We start from the raw sequence: 27,496 nt of genomic DNA, 5'->3' as shown, positions 1-27,496 counted from the left end.
TAGTAGAAATATAGAATTTATTTCAATTTACAATAAGGCAACATAACATTTCTCATACAGGAAGTGACAGATACACATATAGGGCTGCTGCCAACACAGACCATGGAAGAAGTGCATTTCATCAGACACTGTTTACCTCCAGTATTTTTTTCCCCTTCCAACTTTTTAGCGTTTTATTACAAAGGGAGAAGAGTGATTTTTTAAGAAATTGAGCGTTTCAACCACTTGCTCTTCTCTGTTCTGCAAGGGGTGGGACAGTGGCCCCCCAGACTGGATCAAACATTTTTTCCAGACAGTTCTTCTGAAAGATGGAGTGGATTTCTATAAGAAGCAACCTTTTTAAAAGAACAAAAATAAAAACAATGTCTGCAGGCTGTTTTGGTTCCTCACTGCAACTGTCAAGAATAGCCACCAGTCAAGGTTTCATTTTTCTAGCTGTTCATCCTGGTAACACTAAATGACATTCACTTCCTCCCTAAAAACTTCTCGGCAACAACAAAAATACACCCATCGAAAACAAGCCATCGAAATGTTAGACCACCTATTCAAACAATCAACACACAGCAATCCATCAGAGTGACCGTAGAGGAGTTTTCCAAACTTTCCATAACCACTTAAACAACGTTGACTGTTATTTGTACAAACTACATAACTTGGGCTCGATTTTTATTACTATTATTATTATAATCATTATCTACAATCCCCCTTGGGCAAACATTCAGAAGTTGCTGCCTGGGATTTTTCCATTCTGCTTCAATCCAGTCCTCTTTTCCCAGACATCAAAAGCAAGAATTCACCGGCGGACAGTGGCAAAACCAACAAGCCACAGCTGAAGGGAAAACAAAGCGATGCCTTGGCTCTCCCCATACTTGGTGCTTTGATTTCTTCTCTTTTCTAATGGGGGGGAAACAATCCACACATTTCTATAGCGATGAGGCATGGAAAGCGTCCGCCAGAAGAGATCAGTCAGAGTCTGCTGGTCGACTTGACAAGGCTCCATTTCCTATTATCATCTTGCTATAGTTCTTCTGCTCCTCTTCCTTGAAAGTCTCCTTGACTTTGGCTCGTTTCAAACCTCCGTCCCTTAAAAGAACAGGGCAGAAAGGGAAATGTATGAAGCAGAATAAAGATGGCACTCCTAAGTAGACTGGCTAGCGCAAGGATTCCCAACAGAACGTCTCCCTCTTCTCTCCCCAAATCATAGAATTGGAGGGTTGAAAGCCAACCCCCTGCAATGCAGGAATATGCAGCTGTCCCACACAGGGATCGAACCTGCAACCCTGGCATTATCAGCACCACGCTCTAACCAACTGAGCTATCCAGGTGATATGCTACAAAGGACTGCAGGAACTTAAAGGGGTATGTGGAGAGATAGGTGAAAGGAGAAGGCCGTTGCACAACCAAAAGTCATTGCAATCGCAGATCTGTTCAGCTAGACACTACTGCATTTGTTAGGGACACTACTGCATTTGTTAGGGACGCGGGTGGCGCTGTGGGTTAAACCACAGAGCCTAGGGCTTGCCAATCAGAAGGTCGGTGGTTTGAATCCCTGCAACGGGGTGAGCTCCCGTTGCTCGGTCCCTGCTCCTGCCAACCTAGCAGTTCGAAAGCACGTCAAAGTGCAAATAGATAAATAGGTACCACTCTGGCGGGAAAGTAAACAGTGTTTCCATGCGCTGCTCTGGTTTGCCAGAAGCGGCTTAGTCATGCTGGCCACATGGCCTGGAAGCTGTACGCCAGCTCCCTCAGCCAATAAAGCGAGATGAGCGCCACAACCCCCGAGTCGGTCACGACTGGACCTAATGGTCAGGGGTCCCTTTACCTTTATTGCATTTGTAGGCAGTGCTCAGAGCAGATCAAGACTGCAATCCTAAGTGCCATTTACTGGGGAGTGAGCACCATTAAACTGATTAGGGCTTACTTCTGAGCAGACCTGGTTAGGCCTGCACTGTTACTTCTAGAATCATAGATCTGTAGTGCTGGAAGGCACCACAAGGGTCGTCTAGTTCAACTCCTTGCAATGCAGGAATCTCAACTAAAGCATTCAAGACAAATGGCAAACTGAATTCTAGGTCATTACCACCTACTGCTGAAATTTAAGGCACTAAATTTTTGCAGAGTACTCTCTAATTTCTCTCTCTCTCTCCTCTCTTGGACATAGTCTAACTTTTCTCACCAGGGCAATTCTGTAAGTCCTCCTTGACGAGCAATAGCAGACTTCACCCTGTTAGCAAACTGAACGGCATCTTCTCCTTCCTGCAAAGAAAGAAACAGAATGCAGTTGTCTGTAACCCACATATAAATGCAATAAGGAAGTCAACTACGGACTTCTCAAGTTTACCCAGGAGAGGGAGAGAAGGGGGTTGACAATCAAAACAGCATCTCTGGTTAAAAGGTAAAGGGACCCCTGACCATTAGGTCCAGTCGTGGCTGACTCTGGGGTTGCGGCGCTCATCTCACTCTACAGGCCGAGGGAGCTTCCACGTCATGTGGCCAGCATGACTAAGCCGCTTCTGGCGAACCAGAGCAGCGCACAGAAACGCCGTTTACCTTCCCGCTGGAGTGGTACCTATTTATCTACTTGCACTTTGACGTGCTTTTGAACTGCTAGGTTGGCAGGAGCAGGGACCGAGCAATGGGAGCTCACCCCATCACGGGGATTCGAACCGCCGACCTTCTGATCAGCAAGTCCTAGGCTCTGTGGTTTAACCCACAGCGCCATTCGCGTCCCTTGCATCCCTGGTTAGCTTGCCCCCAAAAGTTATAAAGGCACCAATATGGGCCGTTCCTCCTGCTTCTTAAACGGCAGTGTCTGTGCCAACCCGCCAACAGTGCAAAAAAGGGCAGATACCTCTCTCGTCACCGGCGGCAGGTACCAGACGTGGCACACAATGGCCCAGCTGGTCATGATTCGCAGAAGGTAGCTGACGATGCCGTGTTTGCTGCTGTTCCAGAAGGCGTCGCCAAACTGGGGGTCGTACTGCAAAGGGAGGAGGACAGCGTTTGAGAGTCACGCTCACGGCCAACGTGAAAAGGGCCATTTCTCAAGCCGTGTTAGAAGGAGCATTCTTGGAAGGGAGCAGAAATTCCCAAATGGTGTGGAGCTGTGAGAAGTTAATCAAGAGCTCTAAGGGTGGGGGTTCAACCATTAGGCCAGTAGCGAGACAACCTCTCGCCTATGGGCACAATGAGGTCCGGCAGGCTCCCCCCATTTGGCTTGCAAGGTTAGCATTCATGAGTGGTGGGGAGCTGGTAGATGAAGATTGATGAAACATATGGAACTTGTTGAACTGACTGGGAGACTCCGGGACCAGAGAGAAGAGACAGTGGAAGAAGACTGGAAAAAGTTTAAAGAATATCTGAAAAGATATGTTAATATTTAAATCTTAGAATAGCTTCGGAAGTGGATATAGGCTGTAGGGTTAGAAGTAAAAGATAGTGTATTTTAAAATAGTATTATTTGTAAGTGATAAAATGTGAAGATTTTTATGGTAAAAGTAAACATGATTTTAAAAAATTGTTAAAAATTATGATATATGTAAACTGCTAAAGATGAGGTAAAATGAAAATCAGATAGGGGGGACTTGGGGAAGCCCACCTAACAATGTTTAGAAAAAATAAGGATAAGGTAAGAATTTGTTTGTATTGTTTGTTTTTTCTGTTTGTGTTGGTTATTTGTGTTATAAAATGAATAAAAAATGGGGGGGAGTGGGGGGAGCTGGCTAATTATATCCAAGCCTCCCGGTTTTATTGAGGCTTCTGCTTTCAGTTTTCGGTCTTCAAACATTTCAGAAGTCAAATGGTCTTCCAGAACGGATTACGTTCGACAACCGAGGTTTGACTGTGGTCTGTAGCTAGTTAGTACAGTGGTACCTTGGGTTACAGATGCTTCAGGTTACATACGCTTCAGGTTACAGACTCCGCTAACCCAGAAATACTACCTCGGGTTAAGAACTTTGCTTCAGGATGAGAACAGAAATCGTGCTCCGGTGGCGCTAAAGTGGTGCTTCAGGTTAAGAACAGTTTCAGGTTAAGAATGGACCTCCGGAACGAATTAAGTACTTAACCCGAGGTACCACTGTACTGGACTTGGTGCCATGGCTTTATGGCACACTGCTCCCTAGAAAGAGACAAATCTGCTTTCAGATATAAGAACAGGAAAAGACTGGTTGCGCTTCATTCATTCCTCTCTCCAGTCCCTCTTTAGCGATGCTCAGGGATGGAGGAAGCTGAGCTTCCTGATACTGGCTCTCACGTGCATCTTCGTCCAGTTTAATGTATCTTGAACCTGTCTGGAGGCATCTCCAGACTTCCATGCCTGTGTTGGAGTCCATGAGATCCAGCAGCAGCCACACCTTGCTGGGAAAACATGGGGAAGCTGTTGTCCTACAGACATTGCTGGTCTCCAACTCCCAGTGGCCTCAGCCAACGTATAGCCTGTGATCAGGGATGATGGGACATGGAGTTCAACACATCCGGAGGGCACTAGGAATAGCTGTCCTAGGAACTGGCTAGAATTGGCTAGAAAACCTTTTAGAACCTAGAACATTTTTGCGTGTTCTTACCTTGATAGCAACTGGGTAGATTGTGCCACCGATTTCAAAGCTTCCCTTTTTAAACATCATGACCGAGGTGTTGTTTATACAAGTGCCTGGTTTTTTTAAAAAATAAATAAAAGACAGAGCAATCAGTAAACACAAACCCAGATGGAGCATTATTCGCCTTAGTCCTGAGTTGCAGAAGGCTGTATTGAACTAAGTTGACCCGATCATGCCAGAACTTTTGATTGCTCAATGGATCTTTATTCTCTCCTTACATCCCTACCATATTTTTATTTTATTTTTATTTTTATTTTGCGGGCTGGGGGTGGGGAGCTGGGGAAGAAGAGGGAGGGCAAATTCCATTGTGCAAGCCGGAGTCATTCTGTGAACGACAATGGAACACAGGGAGCCAGCCGCCTTATGCAAAGCCAGGCCATGGGTTCATCCAGCTCAATAATGTCTACACAAGGGACAGGGCCATCTTTACCCAGGGGTGAGGGGCACCTGGGCGCCCAATTCTGGGGAGTGCCAGGGGCCCGCCGCTGAAGCCGCCTAAGCTCTTATCTACCTGTTATGAAGTAATAAATAATTTTGATCAAGCTAGAAAAACAAAATACATATATACCTAGGTATTACCGAAATGTGTACCTGCTTCACTAAAGGACTTTCGACTTTGTGTGCTCATTTATCAAAGACGTGCCGTGCCAGAGGCGGCACTTGTCATTTAAAATGGCAGCGCTTGTCAGTAAATAAATTAAAAAATAAAGTTTGTTTCTTTTTCCTCCCTTCTTTCGTGAACAAGAGATAAGGCGTAAGCATGGTGTCTGACATAAGCACAATAGTCATACCTCGGATTACAGCCGTTTCAGGTTGCATCTTTTCAGGTTATGGACCGCCAAATCCCGGAAGTACCAGAACGGGTTACTTCCGGGTTTCGGCGGTCGCGCATGCACAGAAGCACTAAATTGCGCTTTGTGCATGCGCAGAAGTGCCGAATTGCAACCTGCGCATGCACAGATGCTGGTTGCGAACGTACATCCCGCACGGATCACGTTCACAACCCGAGCGTCCGCTGTAAAAGTTAATTTGGGGGCTAAACTAAATTTGGAGGTGCTGGGCAGATTTTTGCACCCTGGCGGCACATACACTAAAGACTCCCCTGACAAGGGGTATATGCTGGATGTCAAGCCGCGTATCAGGGGGCAGGACAGGGGCAAGGGCAGAGAGAAGCTCAGCCACATCGCCTTTATTATTTATGTATTCATCATTATTATTTGTTGAATTGTTTGTCGCATTACCTTGCCCAGGGCAAACTAAAGCAACGTACAACCACCCAGACAAAAACACCCCATGCAGACATGTGAAAACCAAGAGAAAATAAGAAATTAATTTATTTCTCTTGGTTTTCATGTATCTGCATGGGATGTCTGTGGCCTGCATCTAAGTAGCCACAGATAGTTAAATTAGGCCAAAGGCCTGGTTATAATGCTTTTGCCTGGTGCCTAATGAAAGGCGGCAATTGAACTTCCCTGGGGATAGCATGCCACAAACGGGGAGCCACCACAGATAAGGCCTGCTCTTGTGTTGCCATGGAGGAGGCAAACAAAGATGAGCCTCATATTACGATCTCACTGTTTAGGGTCATATTCTGCTGTTTTCCTCCATAAGACTGTCACAAGAGAGAATGTTATCGCAGGAATTTGATGTAACCAACCTCAGGGGAACGCCTCATGGCGAGGGAAGAGTCCAAGAGCGACTTAGACAGTATTAATTTATGGTCTGTGTGTGTGGTTTGGGAGCTGCACAGTCAGGGGGAAAACAATGCTGTCCAGCGTTGTAAAGACTGCAGAGGGAATAATTGGGTGCACTCTTCCCACCTTGGATCAAATATACGCTTCCAGGTGTCATAAGAAAGCGGCAGAGATAGCGCAGGATAGTGCGCACCCCGGAAATGATCTCTTTCAGCTTCTGCCTTCTGGAAGAAGATTCAGGGTTATAAAGACTAGGACTAGCCGCCTGAGAAGCAGTTTCTATCCAAATGCGATTTTGGTTTTAAACACAGTGTACGGTAGTCTCTATGGGAGTATATTATATTTAATTATGGGGTATCAGAGTTTTTAGGGGGTTAACTAGGCTGGGATAGCTGGGATAGCAGGTGTGTTGGTTTTTGAATGTCTAATGTAGATTTTTCAATTTCGCTGTTCTGTATGGGACAATGACAATAAAGATTATCGTATCGTATCATAATTGTTATTAACCCACAAATGAGGGAACAGAAGTGTGTGTTTTACCTTCTGGAAAAATTAAAATGGGCAGCTTCTCCTTATCCGTGACATGTTCCCTCAACCTGAAAGAAAAGGAGAAATATTTCAGTCTTTGCCTCAGTACTCAAGAGGGTCTCTTGGAATTACCGTATTTTTCGCCCTATAGGATGCAATTTTCCCCTCCAAAAATGAAGGGGAAATGTGTGTGTGTCCTATGGGGCGAATGCAGGCTTTCGCTGAAGCCTGGAGATCGAGAGGGGTCGGTGTTTTCCCCAGCCACTCTGAGCGACTCCCAACCAAATCTTAAAAACACAATATAGCATTAAACATTAAAAACTTCCCTAAACAGGGCTGCCTTCAGATGTCTTTTAAAAGTCAGATAGTTGTTTATTTCCTTGACATCTGATGGGAGGGCATTCCACAGGGTGGGCGCCACTACCGAAAAGGCCCTCTGCCGGGTTCCCTGTAACCTCACTTCTTGGAGGGAGGGAACTGCCAGAAGGCCCTTGGAGCTGGACCTCAGTGTCTGGGCAGAACGATGGGGACAGAGACGCTCCTTCAGGTATACTGGGCCGGGGCCGTTTTGCCAGTTTTGCCCAGAGATAAGGCAGACCAGGGTGTTTAAAAAACAATATTTATATATATCAGATTTTTTTTATTTTTAAAATAAAATCCTTTTGGAGGAAAAATCTTTCTAAATATAATTTTCTATTTAAGTTACATTATAGTCCAAAGGCTATTCATCAGGAAATAAGGGTTTGTTTTACGTTTTTCATGTGTGCTAAAACTCAGTTTAAAAAAAAATAAAATTGTTTAACCACATCAGTTAACAAACATGGATACATATGCTATAATGTTATTGTTTTAGTTAAATACATTGTGTAAATTGTTACTAATGATTATTTTTCCCTTTCCAATAAAGTACATCAGAAAACTTGTCGAAATATACACAGTTAACTCATTAAACCTCAAAATAATTTCATAATTAACTGTCTATGTATTTCTAATAGTATAACCAAAGCAGGAATTTCTGAGATAACTGAAAAAACTACTCTGAAAATTCATCATTCCGAAAATGAAACCTTCATCTGGTTGTAAATATTAAGATTATATCAACAAGAATGAGTGTTTCTGCAAAAAAAGAGAGATTTAAATTAAGTCTTACTGACTAGTGATTTAAATCGTGATTTAAATTGATTTGAGCTAAATCAAATCCACCCTGAGGCAGACTATACCTTTATTTGTATTTGCAAGGTTATGAATGGACAGAACTAACGCAATGACATATCAGAGAGACTGCACAACATTAGCCTGGCCCTCTTTCTTACCTTACTTTTCTAATCCCCAATGTCAGTTAACACAGGGAGCGCCACACTTTTCCGTGCAGTAAATAACAAGCATACAAATATGGGTAGGCAAACTAAGGCCCGGGGGCCGGATCCAGCCCAATCACCTTCTCAATCCAGCCCATGGACGGTCCGGGAATCAGCATGTTTTTACATGAGTAGAATGTGTCCTTTTATTTAAAATGCATCTGTGGGTTAATTGTGGGGCCTTCCTTGTGTTTTTACGTGAGTAGAATGTGTCCTTTTATTTAAAATGCATCTCTGGGTCATTTGTGGGGTCTGCCTGGTGTTTTTACGTGAGTAGAAAGTGTGCTTTAATTTAATAATAATAATGATAATGATGATAATGTTAATAATAATAATAATAATAATAATAATAATAATAATAATAATAATAATAATAAATTTATTTATATCCCGCCCTCCCCAACCGAAGCCGGGCTTAGAGCTGCTAGCAACAATAAAATAATACAGCATTCTAAAATCAATTCATTATAAAATCAGTTTAAATCAAATCAATTCAAATTCAAATGCATCTCTGGGTTATTTGTGGGGCATAGGAATTTGTTCATCCCCCCAAAATATATATATATATATATATATATATATATATATATATATAGTCTGCCCCCCAAGGTCTGAGGGACAGTGGACCGGCCCCCTGCTGAAAAAGTTTGCTGACCCCTGCTTTAGAGCAACCCACAGCCATTTGTCTCTTGGTGTTCAGGCCAAAAACAACAACAAAGCCCATACCTTTTCGTCACCAGGTGGCGATCTTTCATTTCGGAGCGTTCAAACCAAACATGTGGACAGGCTTTGACGGTGGCTCTCTGAATAACGCCCATTAGGCCCCCGTGAGCTTGGCCCACCTGTAAGGTCCCCCCACCAAAAAAAAGACAAAATCAAATCAACAGGGAGTTCCTTCAAAATAGTTCCCTTTTAAAACTATAAAGGAGCCCCCCCCCCCGCATTGAAAGTGATGTCATTCTTGTAGGACATGATTATGTCATCTTTAAGTGCCCACAATCTGTTTTTGAAGCTTCCATTCTGTTCTGCTTGCTGGGAGGTTAACAACGTTGTGTCGGGGAGGTGGTTATCCCACACTTCCTACTGCACATTACTGTCACTTCCCTTATTCATAGAATCAGAGAATTGTAGAGTTGGAAGGGACCCCTTAAGTCATCTATTCCAACCCCCTGCAATGCAGGGATCTCAGCTAAAGCATCCATGACAGATGACCGTCCAACCTCTGCTTGAAAACCTACAAGGAAGGAGAGTCCACCACATCCTGAGGGAGACCATTCCACTGTCAAACAGCTCTTACTGTCTGAAAGCCCTTCCTGGTGTTTAGTCAGGATCTCTTTTCTTGTAACTTGAATCCATTGGTTTGGTCCTGCTCTCCTGAGTAGGAGAAAACAAGCTTGCTTCATCTTCCATGTGATGGAACATTGTTTTAAAGGCAGGGTGCCACTTATTTGATTAACAAAGCCAGGCATGTCCAAAGACAATTTCGGGGGCCCAATTCAGCCCACTGGTCAATTTAATCTGGCCCCTGTGGCAATTTATTTCCTGGGGTAAAATCCTTTAAAAAGTTCAAAGGTTAACAACTTTGGTTAATCGGCCCTCATGGCCTTTCACTTCATCAAATATGGCCCTCTCTGAAAAAAAGTTTGGACACCACTGAACAAAGCCTTCGTGGCAGTGAATTGGGCAGGCATGTCAACAATATTTGTTTGTTTGGCATGGGGAGCTATTTTTCTGGAAACCCTACACACAGCTAAGACACAGTCTTTGAATATCTGCCTCGCTATAGCAGTAAACCTTCCTCATTTTCTTTCCCTATTTACCCTTGCCTCTTCTTTCTCCATTTCTCAGTGTCAACTGTAAGCTCCTCAGGACAGAGACCTGCTTTCTTAAGCAATGTCAAGTGTTATCCACACTGATAGCACTGACAGGTGAAAACTATGAAAAGTGCTTCTGTGCAGCTGCATAGCTAAATCAGTTGCACCAGTTCCTCTTCCTTTTTGCATCAAGAGTTTTCTCAACTCAACACGAAGCAATGGCTTCAATTATTAGCAACTAGGAAGTAGCTACAGTTCAACGCTGGCTTCATGTACAGAGGTCTTTACAACTCTCAGTCCTTGCAATTGCAAAACTCATGAGACTTAAGACGTACCATTGCGTAACAGCCATCATTGGTCAAGATTATGACGTCTATTGGCGATGTGTGGTTGGCAACACAAATTCCTCCTTTCTTAGGCTTGTTCTCCCTGCAAAATGACAGGAGGACACCACAAGTTTTTCACAACTTTGTAGTAGGGGACAAGCGGCTGCGAGATGCCCATAAACCTGCCGCATGTTACACGTGAGTATTCTTTGCTGTAAAAGCTTTATGAGCAGTGTTGCCATTTAAAAGTCAAAAGAAAATGCATTCTTTGTCAACATTTAACATTTCTAAGCTGCAATTCTCAGCCACAAGCAAGACATTTAAAGCAGCGCACAGACTTTAAAAAGCATGCAGTGGTACCTCGGGTTACATACGCTTCAGGTTACATACTCCGCTAACCCAGAAATAGTGCTTCAGGTTAAGAACTTTGCTTCAGGATGAGAACAGAAATCGTGCTCTGGCGGCGCGGCAGCAGCAGGAGGCCCCATTAGCTAAAGTGGTGCTTCAGGTTAAGAACAGTTTCAGGTTAAGTACAGACCTCCGGTACTTAACCCGAGGTACCACTGTATTCTGAAAGCAATTGGACTTGGCATTTTTTTTAATGGTCTTTAACCCCCAGAAGACCCACACACAGGTACTACACAGACAACTTGTGGGACCTTTCAGCTCAAGGAAAAGTCAAGTAAGAGGGGGCATGATAAAACTTGTATAAAATTAAGTATGCTGTGGAGGAAGTGGATAGAGAAAGGTTTTTGTCCCTCTCTCATAATACTCAGGCATCCAGTGAAGCTGAATATTCAGGACAGATAGAAGAAAGCACTTTTTCACACAGTGCATAGTTACAACTATAGGACTTACTCCTACGGGAAGTAGCTATGGCCACCAACTTGGATGGCTTTTAAAGAGGTTCAGACAACTTCGTGGGGAATAAAGTTATTAATAGCTACTGGGTAAGTCTCCCCCCTTGGAAGCATTCCAAAGTCAAGGCATCACCACCAAAAAGGCCCTGCTTCATGTCACTACCCACTGCCCCTTCCAAAGGACCACAGACTATACTCGGAAGAGGATGCTGACATCTGAGCAGGGAAAGATAAGCCCAGATAAGCCCTGTTCTTCTTACTGGGCAGAAGCATCATGCAGGTACCAGAGCCCAGAGATGACAGAGTAGGCTGTACCACTTGAGACAGCTGGGGGAAAATGAAGTTTCTGAATCCATCTCACAACAAAACACAACAGGCCCTTCCAAGCGTCCTTTTCACTGTGTATTCATGATGCTTTCAGGGGCAGTTATGTGCAATCCCACTCTGCATACCATTTGAGCCTGCAAAGAATTTAGGGTGGACATAATTTCTTTGTTTCAAATTGGAGGCTGCCCTTTTGCTTCCCACAAAAATTCTGTAACTGTTTAGACCACAAATGTACTGGGGACGGATGGACAGGTTGTCCCAGATGTGTTGTGCTCCAGCGCAAAAGTACAATAATGCAGTACAATAATGCATTGCAGAAGTGGAAGGAATGTATGGACAGCCCAGCATTAATCCACCATTAACTAGGGAACTACTGGTGTACCATAGATGTAGTGCAGAACGTAGCTGCAAAAACAACACACCTGTCTGGAGGGGCCCAAAAACACACACAAAACTTACTTTAAGTTAAGCAAACAGCACTTCAGCTTAAAAGAGTTGAAGCACCATCCATTCCTTGCTGTGCTAGCAGTTTACTTGCAGAGGTGTTTTGTTTTTTTACGCAACAGAATGTTAAAAAGATGTGATCCCAGACTTGTAAACTCTGGTGGTACAATTCATTCTACCACTTGATTCTGCCTGATGTGTACATCAGCAGCAGCAACAAAATACACCTTGATCTACCTGGCACCATCAGAAAAGAACTTATCTAACTTCTGTCCTGAGAAGGGGTTTTGTTTTCTTTCACTCACTTGTTGTGGTAATAAATGTTGCCAGAAAGCGCTCTGACAAGGATCCGGGAGCAGGTGAGATGGACAAGGTCACTCAGCCAGTCTTTCGTTCTGCAAAACAGGAAAAACTGGGTGTAACAGCAGCCTTAGAAATCTAAATTAGGTCCACATTTTCCAGAATCTAAGAGTTGCAGCACTGGTTATTTACACATCACAACCTAATTTCAACTTCTTGATAGCAAAAGAGGAGTCAGCATTCCAAACAAGCTGACGAATAAACAGTTCAGTAGCTCTGTCTATAAAGATACATATTCAGAAAATGGGTGATTTGGGAAAGTGGCCTCCCAAAAATAATGGACACCCTCTTCTCTACAAAATCCAGCAGCTCCCCACTTAGTTCTCACTCTTCTCGCGCTCCCCCTTATCAATTACTTTTACACCCTAAGTCTCTAAGATTCTGTCGCCACTTGGTTCCCATCTCTCTGCTTGTTATTTCAATGTCTCCATAAATGGAGATTCCCCCTTTGCTTCCCCTCTTATAAACACAGCCACGTATGTTTATAAGAACTTTTCTGGCAAAACTGATGGGCCATTAGTTTTACCCAGCGCATAATGAAACTTGCTCCCACAAGATTATAAAGCTTCGCACAGCACAACGTTATGCGAATCCCAGCTGTCAATTGGGCATTCCAATAATTCTAAGAAACAGCCTGCATTGACGCAAGTGGTTGGCCCAAGGCGGAGGTGGAGTTTTGTTTTCTGTTTCGTAACCTCTTCTTTTCCCAAAGCTACTGATGCAAAGGATATCCACTTACTCCCCGTTTGGAAGCTGGCCTACCAGCGTGCTGCCGCAAATCATGGAAAGGATCCCAATGTGTGCCAAGGTAACCCTGGGGGGGAAAAACAGAAGGGAAAATCCAAAATGCATTATCCATTCAAGACCGTCAGATCCTACTTGGAGCACCTTCAGATAATTTGCAATTGGAAATCCTCACAAACAAGTTTGATCGGAAGAGAAAGACTTCCTTAAAGTGCATACTTTTGGTCTCCTGGTGAGTTTTTAAAATGTAACTATATCCATAACCATGTAGCATACTTGGGTTCACAGGGAAACCCAGCCAGATGGGCAAAGTATAAATACTAAATTTATTAATATTATTATTATTATTACTATTATTATTATTATTACTACTACTACTACTACTATTACAGTGGTACCTCGGGTTACATACGCTTCAGGTTACATACGCTTCAGGTTACAGACTCCGATAACCCAGAAATAGTGCTTCAGGTTAAGAACTTTGTTTCAGGATGAGAACAGAAATCATGCTCCAGCGGCGCGGCGGCAGCAGGAGGCCCCATTAGCTAAAGTGGTGCTTCAGGTTAAGAACAGTTTCAGGTTAAGAACGGACCTCCGGAACAAATTAAGTACTTAACCCGAGGTACCACTGTAGTATTATTATTATTATTATTATTATTATCATCATCATCATCATCATCCTTCTCCCATCCAGGCACTAACCACCTTGGCTGCAGCAAAGTACTGCATCTTGTGTCTCTTAAGGCGAGGGCTTGGGTCATGTATTGTGATGTGGATTAGTGCTTAGAGCACTATTTCCCAAACTTGGGTCTCTAGCTGTTGTTGGACTACAACACCCATGATCCCTAGCTAGCAGGACCAGTGGTCAGGGATGGTGAAAACTAGTCCAAAAAAAGCTGAAGGCCCAAATTTAGGCAACACCGAGTGTCAGAGTAGGGCTTGGGTGACCAGGGTTCAAAACCCCACTCAGCTCACTGGGTGACCTTGGGCCAGTCACTGTGTCTTAGCCTTACCTACCTGAGGATTAAATGAGGAGGGAAAGGACCATATTGTCACTTTGAGCTTCTTGGAGGCAAGCTGGGATACACACTAGTGGCCAAAATTGTGGGAACATTTTGGGGGAAGTATTTCTAGGTTTGATGGCTCACAAAACCCGATTGACTCTCTAAACACTCATGCTCATTGGTTACATACTGCATATCAACCTAAGCAACTTATGCTTCCTTTTTCTGGTTATTTGACTATAACTTTTGATAGAATACAGATAACTGAGCAAACTTTGTTGCATTACATTCTTCATTAAATTAACTTTCCATTGATATATAATTTTATGGTGTTACTCAAAAAGAAAGTGGTGTTGTGAGCCATCAAACCTCAGAAATACACTTTCCCCAAAAGGTTTCCACAATTTTGGCCACTAGTGTAATTAATAATAATACTTAACTCAAGCTTGTATGTTATTTGCAACATTCCTGCAGAGTCCAAGGGTCCATCTCAGCTCAACCCCAGTGACAGAGAATAGCAAAGGAGAGCATTTGCCGGGCTTCAGAGGCCAGCAGGAGGAATCATCCAGAAAACCAAGGGACAACATAGCCTTATACCACATTGGGCCATTGGTAACACTGACTGGCCACTGCTCTCCATGGTTCCAGCCCAGGCGTTTAACCTGAAACCACCTGCGTGGAAAACAAGTTCACTGCCACTGAGCTACCGCCCTTTGCCAAATAGACGTGCCATGTCATTAAGTCGCAGCTAGGCTTGTTAATCCACTCTATTAAAAAAGAAACCGGTGCTGGTTTGCACATAAACCTTCAGCCTGGCATGCAGTTTGGGCTTGTTCTCAGGGGCTAGTTGAGCAGAGAACAGCATTTGTGTACCAGGCCCTTGCTCATTTAAAACTGCTAAAGCTCAACTGGTTCCTTCTGAATACATGGGAGGTTTTTTCTCTTTCTTTCCTTTCACACAGGGTGGATAAATATCAATGATTTTAAAAATACATATATCCAAAAAATAGTTTTTAAATTTAAATCCGATTTTTTTAAATTAAATGCTTTTGGAGGGAAAATCTTTCTAAAGATAGTTTTCTAGTTAATTTACATTATAGCCCAAAGGCTATTCATCAGGAAATAAGGGTTTGTTTTTAATTATGTAGCATGAGACTTTATATGGTAAATGAATTCCATTGATCCATTCACAATGTCATGCTCTTCCAGAGGTTTCTGTAAGGTTATTTGGGGCAGTTTTTCTAATGAAACAATATTATCGCAGATGCTTGTTTTTGCAGGACTCAAAAGTGTGGATTTGTGTCCGCAGAGATAACATGCCTTTCCTTCACAGGAAAAATGTTATAAAATAAACATAACAGAGTTGAGGAAAAACCTTAATCCCATTGATCCTTTGCAAATTTATATACACAGAATCAGTTTTTGTTAAATAAATAGTTTAAATTGTTATTAAGGAAATGAATTTTTTCTCTCCTTCTAATAAAGTACAGCAGAAAGGTTGTCCAAATATAAACAGTTAATTATGAAATTATTGTGAGGTTTAATAAGTTGTCTATGTATTTCTAATAGAATAACCAAATCAGTAATTTCTGATATAACTGAAAAAACTACTCTGAAAATTTAGTATTCCAAAAATGAGACCTTCATCTTGTTGTAAACATTAAGATTATCCCAGCAAGAATGAGTATTTCTGTAAAAAAAAATTATTTAAATAATAATAATTTATTATTTATACCTCGCCCATCTGGTTTCCCCAGCCACTCGGGCAGCTTCCAACAAAATATTAAAAATACAATAAAACATCAGTCATTAAAAACTTCCCTAAACGGGGCTGCCTTCAAATGTCTTTTAAAAGTACGATAGTTGTTTTTCTCTTTGACATCTGGTGAGAGGGCGTTCCACAGGGTGGGTGCCACTACTGAGAAGGCCCTCTGCTTGGTTCCCTGTAACTTGGCTTCTCTTACTAACTAGTGATTTAAACCATGATTTAAATCATGATTTACAGTCATTCCTCTGCTTGAAGTAGCTTCGGGTTGAGCGTTTTCAGGTTGCACTCTGCGGCGACTCAGAAGTAACGGAACGAGTTACTTCCGGGTTTCACCGCTCGCGCATGCACAGATGCTCAAAATGACTTCACGCGCATGCGCAGAAGCGGCAAATCACAACCTGCGTAGACACAGGTTGCGTTCGTTTCAGGATGCGAATGGGCCTCCGGAACGGATCCCATTCGCATCCAGAGGTACCACTGTAAATTGATTTGATTTAAATCAAATCCACCTTGCTTTCACATTATTCTTCTTTCTTTTCTTTCACATTATTTTTTCACTGATTTTTTTAAATTTTAGATGATAGATAGATAGATAGATAGATAGATAGTCTGGAGAGGTTGCCCACTGGCTACTCAAGGTGTGGACAATGGTGAACGTGGATGGGCCCACGCCCTGACTCTGTTTAAAGGCAGCTTCCTACGTCCACACACAGGGACAGGCTCACCGAAGAGGCAACAGGAGACAGTAGCGCACAAAGACGCCAATGACCCACACGATGGTCAGCCGTAAACTGATGTAGTGAAAGTTGACGTTGGTCCTGGTGAGGAGGTTCCAGGAGACCAGCTCCTCCGAGGTGAACCTTTGGGTGACTTCATCTTCCACAATCGCTTCATACCCCTTTTTGCAGAAGTAAAACACATCGGAGAGCTCAAAGTCCCCATGGCGCAGGCCAGCAATGGCTTTCTCCATGGTGGTCTGGTCCCTCTGTATGATAACTTCAGGTAGGGAATAAATAAATAAAAAGCACATTATACCTCAATGAGAAAACGAAGCCAGGCAGTAGGCAGGTCAATTATCTGCAACACAAGTTCCAGGCAACACCTGGTACCCTTTCCACAAGGTCAGCTTATACCTGCCATTAAAGGGATCAGGCGTCAACATTTTATCTAAGAGATCAGCAGAAAATAATTTTGCCAAAGTCCCATTGGCCCGGTGACTCCCTGGGCGGGAAAGCCTTGCTCCCACATGTGGTTTGGCTGAAACAAATTGGAATTACTTCATCCATCATCAGCTTTCTGCAACACATCTGCTATACCAGCTTTCAAACAACCAATTGCATAAATTGATTGGGAGTGTGGAGGTAGAGGTGATGCTTTGGTCCTACATTAATGGCTTGCTCCGTTGAGTGGGGATCGCACTTCCAGTGTGCTTGGCTACCTAAAAGACCACCTGCCCCTGTGTAGGCTTGTAAGATTACTTAGACAATCTGGGAAAATTCTACTCATGACGCCACACCCTACAGAATAACAGAGGCAGTGACCTGAAAATGGGCATATTCTGCTGTGGCCCTAATAAATAAATAAATAATAATTATACCTTGCCAACAAAGGCCCGTATAGTTAAAGCTATGGTTTTCCCAGTAGTGATGTATGGAAGTGAGAGCTGGACCATAAAGAAGGCTGGTCGCTGAAAAATTGATGCTTTTGAATTATGGTGCTGGAGGAGACTCTTGAGAGTCCCATGGACTGCAAGAAAATCAAACCTATCCATTCTAAAGGAAATCAGCCCTGAGTGCTCACTGGAAGGACAGATGCTGAAGCTGAGGCTCCAATACTTTGGCCACCTCATGAGAAGAGAAGACTCCCTGGAAAAGACCCTGATGTTGGGAAAGATGGAGGGCACAAGGAGAAGGGGACGACAGAGGACGAGATGGTTGGATAGTGTTCTCGAAGCTACCAGCATGAGTTTGACCAAACTGCGGGAGGCAGTGGAAGACAGGAGTGCCTGGCGTGCTCTGGTCCATGGGGTCACGAAGAGTCGGACAAAACTAAACGACTAAACAACAACAAGGTGTTTCCCTCAATTACCTGTCAGCTGCTTTCCCCCAGGGTGCTTCACGCAGAACCCACCCACTTCCCCATCTGTTCATCCACCTGCGGCAATTGGGAAAATTCACTTCAGCAAGTGAAGCTTTTGTTTTCCTGATAACTACATATTTACTATCTTTCCTGAGTCAGGAGGAAAGGCTGGATTTCTGGCTGCCGCACCATTGCCCAATGCGCTGGAACCCAAACCGGAGGAGAGATAACAGGGCAACTCTGGAACAACCCGAGGTCCCCAATGCAATGCACAGTGGGGGAAATGAAAGAGTTGTTTCTGTGGTCTCGAGAGAATAATACAATCCTCCAAGTCAACAGCTGGTGAAGGGAAGAGACTCCCCACAGATCTTGTTCCTCGAGGCCAGCCTGACAGTGATGAATTATGCAAGCCCAGGGCGGTGTTTTAGCTAACAATGCGCTATAGAAGAAGGAGGTGCAACACTGAGTAAAGCAGGGGTCACATTCGCAAAGAGAACTGGAGCAAGCCTCAAAGGGATGCCAGGGAAGCAGGAAGCAGAGACAGCACAGGGGTAAAAGAAACATTCAGAAAAGTGAATCCACCCTCCTTTTACCCTCTTCTGGGTGGGGTAGGGATATCAAGCAGTAACAACAGAAGTCTTCAAAACCTCAAGCTAGTGACGACAAAAATAAAAGCAGCGTAATTCTTTTCCACCCGGTCAACCATGGCCTATTGACGACCGCTGAGCAGTGAAACCACAATTTCAAAATCTTGGTTAAATGGAAGTTGCATTAAGCAACCACCTTTCCTTAAGTGCAAAGGAATCAAGTGGGGGGGAAATGTGTTGCAACTAAAGATACCAGAGCAAGTAAAATAAATCGGATAAAGGACAGATTTAATCAACTTACTATGTTGTTGTTTTAAAAAATGCCACCCTCCCGCCAAAGGAGCTTAGGGAATATCTATGGCTCTTCTCTGCCACACCAATTCTCATTCTCACAACAGCCCTGTGAGACAGGATAGGCCGAGAAAAGGTGACTGGTGCAAAGCTACACCGCGAGCTTCACAGCCAAGTGGGGATTCGAATCCACATCTCTCCACTCCTAGTGCAAAACAGTGTTCTGTACCAAACTGACAAACCTGTGGTCTTGGTTTGCAGGCAAGCACAAATGATAGTTTGGGCATTTGGAAAAAATAAACTATGGTTTGCCTCAGACCAAGACTGGGAATTGCTTTGTGCAAGAAGCACACAAATTCTTCAAGGCTAGTCTAAAAAGGTAAAGGGACCCCTGACCATTTTGTCCAGTCATGGCCGACTCTGGGGTTGCGGCGCTCTTCTCGCTTTATTGGCCGAGGAAGCCGGCGTGCAGCTTCCGGGTCATGTGGCCAGCATGACTAAGCTGCTTCTGGCGAACCAGAGCAGCGCACGGAAACGCCGTTTACCTTCCCTCTGGAGCAGTACCTATTTATCTACTTGCATTTTGATATGCTTTCAAACTGCTAGGTTGGCAGGAGCTGGGACCGAGCAACGGGAGCTCACCCCGTCGCGGGGATTTGAACCGCCAACCTTCTGATCGGCAAGTCCTAGGCTCTGTGGTTTAACCCACAGAGCCACCCGCGTCCCCCAAGGCTAGTCTATGTAGTGCCAAAATTTGGTATTATGTTTGCTTGAGCCCAACCTTAACATCTACCACACCACTTAATCAACAAAATGTTTGTTTGTTGATTAATCTCCTAATTAAAGCTACCTGGAACCCAGTGGGTGCTTCTGCATCAGAGGTGGCTAAGCTGTGAGCCTTCCAAATGTTGATAGACTCCAAACTCCCATGAGCCACAGCCAGCATGCCAAATGGTCAGGGATGAAGCGAGTTGTACTTTCACAAACCTGACATAGAGGCCTTATTCACTAAAGGGGGCATGGCCTCATCTTGCAATCCAGCATCACTTTCCAAAATTATAAAAAGGAAGGGCAACTAGTGAACAAAATTTCCACTGTCTTTGGGCAACGTGAACCAAATGGATCTGCACAAGCTTGTAAACAGCCACCTGGGGCAAGAAGGAACCTCCTCTAAGCATCCAGGAAGGAAAACATTGCAAAAGTTGTTTTACTTAAAAGCCACACTTATGCGTCCCAAATGACCAACGCAGGCAGTTGTGGGTCAGGCAATCAGGGTTCCAGGACTATCACATCAAGACCCCCCATACAGAAGACTTGGTTTAACACCCTTGATGGACCCACATGAGTGTCTCTACCATTAGATGACAGCCAAGTATTGTAAGATTTTTACATCAGATTTCAGGACCATTCCCCCCCCCCTTTCCAAACAGCCATTCTTGTTATAATGGGGCAACAGTTCTAATTTTTAAGAAAACCCTTACCATTTGAAGAAGGAAGCCTCTGTGCCTCTCTCTGTTTCTCAATACGCAGCGTGGCCCACTGTTTTGTAAAGAAGAAAAGGGACAGATAAGGCAAATGTGCAGTATTGATTCTGATTTAGTTCATCTTCCTGATCTAAATATTGTTGTTGCAAGAGATGCTCGCAAGAGATCCTTTTATCATTTCTAACATCTTATTGGTACAGTGGTACCTCTGGATGCGAACGGGATCCGTTCCGAAGCCCCATTCTCATCCTGAGCAGAACGCAACCCGTGTCTGCACGTCTGGATTCGCCGCTTCTGCGCATGCAAGTGACATCATTTTGATGCGCAAGCAGTGAAACCCGGAAGTAACCTGTTCCGTTACTTCCAGGTCGCCGCAGAACTCAACCTGAAAACGCTCAACCTGAAGCTACTTTAACCCGAGGTATGACTGTATGTATGTTTTTATGGTGACTATTATCCATTTAAGAGTTCCCTTAAGAGATATACTTATTTGAATTAATACTGTATTGGTAATGTGCTAATAGCTAACTTGAGCATTCAGTTCCCCATTCTCAAGTTTTCCATACAAAAAAAAACAAAAAACCAGCACCACACCTTCAATCATATTCTAATTGCTACTGTGCCACAGAATTAAAGAATTGGAGAGAAGTCAAGGGTCATCTAGCCTAAGCCCTGTCAATGTGGCTTTTAAGTTTTTTGTTCTCTTTGCCGGCTTTCCATGGACATCTTCTTGGCCGCCGTAAGAACAAAGTGCTGGACTAGATGGGCATTTGCCCCCGAACCGGCAGCATTCTTCTGACATTAAGAGCCATTCCCCTCCCACCACCACCCCAGTTAGATATGCCAAGACAGGTTCATAGGAAACAATTCTTTCAGCCCCAGCTCATGCTCACTGCCTTTTCCTATCTATAGGCTTGTCACCACAGCCCAACTCAAAAGAAACTTCTGCAAGCAGAGCATCGCAGCCACCAGAAATCTGCTTCCCACATAGATCGGTTGGATCACATGCCTGTGACAGCACCGCACAACCAATCAAAGTTGTGGCAGCTAGCAACAACCTCCTGTTGGTCCAGGAATCTTCATCTAGCCTCAACTTCAAGCCTTCTAATGAAGAACCTACCCCTCTTCACTAAACAGTATTTGCTCCAATCACCTATAGGGACAGGGATGGTTGCAATCCAGGTATGAGCTCAGAGCTACCAGTCCAAGATAAATAGTCTGAAGATGGATCTATAAATGGATTTGAGGAAAGAGCTTGGAAAACGGCCAGCAGCACCTACTCAAGGGTTCTCCCGCTCATGTATGTCAACAATGATATGAAAAATTGAAAGACATGCCAACAACTCCCATATGTTCGTGTTTTGGGGAGAGGAAGAAGTAGAGCAGGAGGGAGAAAGATGTTCTTGAGAAACCAACACTTCTGCTTGGAATCTCCTTCCTCGCTGGCAGTTTTTAAAGCAAATATCGGGGCATCTTTTGATTGCATTTCTCAATAGAAATTAATCTGAAACCTGCATGCAGATTGTAACATGTGATCCTCATCCCTGTTAACTGTATAATATAATTACAGGTTTTAAGGTGTCGTAGTAATATGTAATCTTACTGGTTTTCAAACAACAGACTACTTCAACAAGGTAACACCCAACAACTATAATAACTTAATCCCCACAGAGTACACAGGAACAGATGGCGCAAAACCAGTTCCAATCAAATAAGTTTCAACAACTCAACTAAAACTGATGTTGCCATTTTGGGGCAAGACGGCTCTGAATTCTTATTTTTCAAATGGTTGACTGACTGTGATTATCAGTCAAACATCTGGCTAGGCTAGTTCCGATGACAACCTTGAGCTAGGTTAAGAGCTTTGAGAACTTAAAAGAAGAAAAGCTACTTGATCCAGGGACAGTCTACATATATATATTGGCCTGTTCTGACCTCTTTTTCTTAATGGTGACTGCTCCTGCTCAGGCTGCACAGAAAAAGCATTTTGGATTCAGAAATTCATTCCGATGGTGCAGATAAAAGAGAACTGATAGAATTCTACAGGATAGAGTTTTAGTGTGTGAAAACAGTCCAGATCAAATGATCCCCAGATGTTGGAGATGTCAGGCACCATGCTGGTACCCAGGCATCTTCACCTGGCCACAAGCGGTCAAAAGCCAGGTGGAAAATGTGCTTGGCAAATTTTCAACACTGCACAATAGCTAAAGGTAAAGGAACCCCTGACCATTAGGTTCAGTCGTGGCCGACTCTGGGGTTGCGGCGCTCATTTCACTTTATTGGCTGAGGGAGCAGGCGCATAGCTTCCGGGTCATGTGGCCAGCATGACTAAGCCGCTTTTGGCGAACCAGAGCAGCGCATGGAAATGCCGTTTACCTTCCCACCGGAGCGGTACCTATTTATCTATTTGTACGTGCTTTCGAACTGCTAGGTTGGCAGGAGCAGGGACCGAGCAACGGGAGCTAACCCCGTCGCAGGGATTCGAACCGCCGACCTTCTGATCGGCAATACCTAGGCTCTGTGGTTTAACCCACAATGCCACCTGTGTCCCGCACAATAGCTACCCAAACCCTTATGGTGGGAAGCCCACAAGCAGTTCCTGAGCACAATAACACTCTCTTCACTTGCCTTGCAGTTCCCAAATGCTGGTATTCCAACGGTGGAGGTACAACACAGCCATCGTGGCTACCCACCATTGTGTGGAGTGATGTTTTGACCCATATTTTTCAGTTCCCATTCCTTTTCAAACCTGTATCCTTGCCTACTCCCACATAGCTATGACAGCAAAGGAGTTAAGGCCTCAGCTATGACTCTTGGGTCTCTAGAGCACCCTCAGGACCTGTTCACAGGAATACAGGAAGCTGGCTTCTACTGAGTCTGACAACCATCCATTGAGCTTTTGTTGTTGTTTAGTCATTTAGTCGTGTCCGACTCTTCGTGACCCCATGGACCAGAGCACGCCAGGCACTCCTGTCTTCCACTGCCTCCGGCAGTTTGGTCAAACTCATGCTGGTAGCTTCGAGAACACTGTCCAACCATCTCGTCCTCTGTCGTCCCCTTCTCCTTGTGCCCTCCATCTTTCCCAACATCAGGGTCTTTTCCAGGGAGTCTTCTCTTCTCATGAGGTGGCCAAAGTATTGGAGCCTCAGCTTCAGGATCTGTCCTTCCAGTGAGCACCCAGGGCTGATTTCCTTAAGGATGGATAGGTTTGATCTTCTTGCAGTCCATGGGACTCTCAAGAGTCTCCTCCAGCACCATAATTCAAAAGCATCAATTCTTCTGCGATCTCCATCGAGCTTAGTAGGCAGCATTTCTCCAGGATTTCAGCAGGGGATCTCTTACCTGGAGATGTTAGGGGTTCAACCTGCAAACCTCACCTCTTCTTGGTGAACCAGGAGGCGGCTCTACTAATCAATCACATGCCTCCTATTCTACTGTCCTACAAACCCTGCTTGTGTCCTTCTCCAGAGGCTTCTTCTTGGTTATTGGGGAGCAGAAGTCTGGGTTAGTTGGACCTTTGGCATGATCCAGCAAGGATCCTCTCTGCACTCACATGCCCCGTCTCGCCCTCATTCCCAGCTAGCTTGTTTTAGCTGTGTTGTGTCCTGGAATCAAACCGGTATCTGCTCCTTTTCTTCCACCAAGGAGCCCAGGGATGCTTATTATGGAGCTATCTAATTTTATCCTCATAGCAACCCCGTGAAGAAAGTAAACAGAGACAGCTGATTGTTTTTAAGGCTCTACTATTCATAGTTGACCCTGTGAGGTGAACCACAACTTGCATCTGGCTAATTCTTGTCACCTCCAACACAGTTGTGTATTTTTATGTTGTGAACCGCCCTGTGACCTTGTGGTGAAGGGCGGTATACAAAATTAATCATCATCATAATCATCCTAAGCACACTGACTTGAATGAAAGCCCCACTGATCTCAACAGAACAGTTAGGTATGTATGTTTATGTGTCCAAGGCCTGGAGCACAATGTCCCAGCACTAGTCAATAAATGGTTTCAGGGTGTGGAAACTCCAAGTTGTGACAGTGGTTGAATGCATTTAATTATGACTGTTCCATGACAAGGCCTTCAGATCCAGCAATGTCATGATGTTTAGCAATGTTAAGAAGTTTAGTACAGCAGTATGGTCTCTGAAGGGACGCGAGTGGCGCTGTGGGTTAAACCACAGAGCCTAGGACTTGCTGATCAGAAGGTTGGCGGTTCGAATCCCCGTGACAGGGTGAGCTCCCGTTGCTCAGTCCCTGCTCCTGCCAACCTAGCAGTTCAAAAGCACATCATGTGCAAGTAGATAAATAGGGACCGCTCCGCCAGGAAGGTAAACGGTGTTTCCATGTGCTGCTCTAGTTCACCAGAAGTGGCTTAGTCATGCTGGCCACATGACCCAGAAACTGTCTGCGGACAAATGCCTGCTCCCTCGGCCTATAGAGCGAGATGAGCGCGCAACCCCAGAGTCGGTCACAACTGGACCTAATGGTCAGGGTTCCCTTTACCTATGGTCTCTGAACGATGCTCTTGAAGGCATATTTATGTATGCTGCAGCTGATGCAAGACAAAGGCACCCTATATCTTCAGTGAAAGATTCAGTGCAATGAAGTTGTTATGCTCATGAAATGCCACAACTTGCAATACTAACTTCACACAGCAGACCACAGCTGCGACTTCAAGGTCCCTTTCCAGATGACCTGTTTATTGTGCAGTCATCACGATTTGCGGGGAGATTAGATCAAGCAAGTTTCATCCCACACTTTCCCACCATGCCCTTATTGCAAAATGACTAGCCTTTTGGGGAAGCAGTGTTGTTGTCAAGAGAGCTCCAAATCAGCTTTAATTGCACAACCTGAATTGGCCAGTATGTGACTGAATCCCACCCAAAAGGAGCGACAGTCTGGAAGCATCCTTTGCGTTATTTACCAAGAACAAAACTGACTATGGGCATAACCCCTTTGCATGATGAATTAGGACTTCATCGCAAGAGTATAAGCACGATTCTGGGTCTAAGGCAACTGAATGGCAGCTTTATACAGGGAGAGAAGGACAATAAAGTCCATTCTCTCTCCCAGCACTGTTAATTAAAACCTGCTTCGGATGAAGAAAAATATTGCAGGACAGTATTTTGCTATTCCACCACGAGTCAGTAAGTGGAGTCCAAAGGGCAACTCTTTATGTCCACCTCCAGCCTTAAATTGTTCTCCTTTTGCTTTAAGCACTTTTCCTTTAAGTTCCTGGTTTTGTTGCCCAACAAACAAGATTCATTAATAGCCAGATGCAAGTCCAAAATAAACCAAGATCCCATAACTCATCTTCCAACGATGAAAGGCAAGCAGGATGGTTTAAGAAGAGGACGCTGAGTTAGTCGTGCTCCTGAAGATCAGATTTCAGTCTCTGGAGAGCAATTGCATTCTACACATGGTGGTTGGATGTCAACAGGCCTTGGGAGCTGCTGACAATAGGCTGGGTGGCTCTGGCAAGCGACTGAATTTACCATCGCAACAACTATGCATTTTGTTAAGAGGAGACAAGGTTTTTTCTTTACCTGCTCCATGAATAGGCTCAACATCAATCTTTTCTTCTATTGGCTTGACTCTGCCATTGTGTATCAGCATATATATAAGTGTCCAAATCATTTAATATATATATCATGAGAGCCAGCCTTAACCAATCTTGTGCCCTCCCTATGTTTTGGACTACAACTCCCATAAGCCCCAGCCAGCAGTGATGGGAGCTGTAGCCCAAACCATCAGGGAGGGAGGATAAGGATAAAACCAACCTCTGGAAAAACAAGGAAACCAGAAATCACACAAAAATGAGGTAGAGGCACTAAATGGGAAGGATGCATCCCAGATGCTCTGCCTCGGATGTCCTTCAGGCTTTTAAATAAGACCAGTAGGCCGTTTTTCCCCCATAAGAAGAAACTATCCGAGGCACTGCAGACATCTCTAGAGTGAAGCCAACATAATCTCACAACAAAGCAGAATCAATAAGCATAAAGCGTATTTTATGGGGGCGGGGCGGGCTAAATGCACTAACCTGTCGGTGGAACAACATAGAACAGACACCTCTCGAGCCTAAAGCCCTTTATTATCTTTGGGTGTGCGCGTATCTGCGTTCCCCGATTGGCTAACGCCGGGGATGCAACGCGAAAATGGATTTTTTTTGGGAGAACTGAATGACAGGCACAGCGACGAATTGGAGGTCAGTCTCGCGTTCGCTCCTCCGCTGAACTGAATCTAGGATTTTTAGGGAGGGGGGGAATCCCTAAAGAGCTGCCATTGTTCGCATCCAAGACCCTTTCCGGGCTTCCCAAAGGCCCACTTCATTGAAGTGCAAAATAAAAATAAAAAGCATCGCGGGTGCGAGGACGTCCACGCCCTCCTCCGCGTTGCAAACCGCTGAATCACGCAAAAAAGGTCAGCTGTTGTTTATGGCATGGGGGGGCGGAATGGGGGGGGAGCGCAGCAAGGAGAAAGCAGGCGGCGAAGCGTTACCTTGGGGGGGATCGGGAAAGAGGGAGGGAAGCTCTGCTGCTCATTTTGGAGAGGCAGCCCCGAGGGGGCGGCGCGCGTCGCCCTTTGCGCAGGCAGCGCAGAGCCGCGACTCACCTCCAAGGTCTTCACCAGGACTTTGAGGTACAGCTCCGAGATCCCCAAGGACACGCCGAAGATGGAGGGCAGCACGATGAGCAGGAAGACCGCGGAGAACCAGAAGCCGAAGAGGCGCAGCAGGAGATCCAGGAGGTCGTCCATCACGAGGGCTGCGGGCGCCGCTCTGGCTTCCCCAGACGCCCTACTCGCCGCAGCGCCTGAGCCGGACGCCGGCTCGCCGCGCCCCGCCTCGGCAGGGGGAAGCCGTCCGTGCGGGCTCGCCGGGGGAAGGCTGGGCAAAGAGCAGCGCCGGAGAGGCCGCCTCTTTCTCCGCGCGGCTCCCCCGCGGCGCAGCTCCACCCACTTAACTCCTTTGCGCCCAAGGCGCAAGGCTGCTGTTGGCGAGGGTGCTGTCGCCGCCGGGCGAGCGCTTGGGCAGGAGGGAGACTACGTCCAGGAAGGCGTGTTCGGAGCTGGGACTCGGGTTGGTCCAGGAGGAGCGGAGCTCCTGCCGAGCCCCGCAAGAGACGAGCTTCCCCGATCTCATGAGCGGCGTGGGTGTCTCCCTGCGAAGGCTCCCGGGGGCGCGCCATCGAGGCGCAACTCCGGCGCGCGGCGGGATCCCGCCCCTTCGAT

The 27,496-nt window shown here is 45.0% G+C and overlaps 1 protein-coding gene across 1 annotated transcript; it reads right to left on the bottom strand.

Annotated features, from left to right (window-relative positions):
* On the bottom strand, positions 1–27,465 carry GPAT3 (glycerol-3-phosphate acyltransferase 3). The gene is made up of 12 exons (XM_082236558.1): positions 26,879–27,465; positions 20,264–20,321; positions 16,551–16,821; positions 13,049–13,123; positions 12,255–12,344; positions 10,328–10,421; positions 8,905–9,020; positions 6,833–6,888; positions 4,566–4,651; positions 2,852–2,980; positions 2,177–2,256; positions 1–1,083 (listed from the first exon to the last, which is right to left on the bottom strand). Exons 1-12 carry the CDS (start codon positions 27,020–27,022, stop codon positions 963–965), a joined length of 1,320 nt encoding a protein of 439 aa, XP_082092684.1. The 5' UTR covers positions 27,023–27,465; the 3' UTR covers positions 1–962.
* Between the last annotated feature and the right edge of the window lie 31 nt (positions 27,466–27,496).

Source organism: Podarcis vaucheri (assembly GCF_965113315.1).
Source record: "Podarcis vaucheri genome assembly, chromosome: 9".
NCBI lineage: Eukaryota > Metazoa > Chordata > Lepidosauria > Squamata > Lacertidae > Podarcis > Podarcis vaucheri.
Note: the sequence above shows the minus strand (reverse complement) of the source record. Positions and strands in the feature narration are given on the sequence as shown.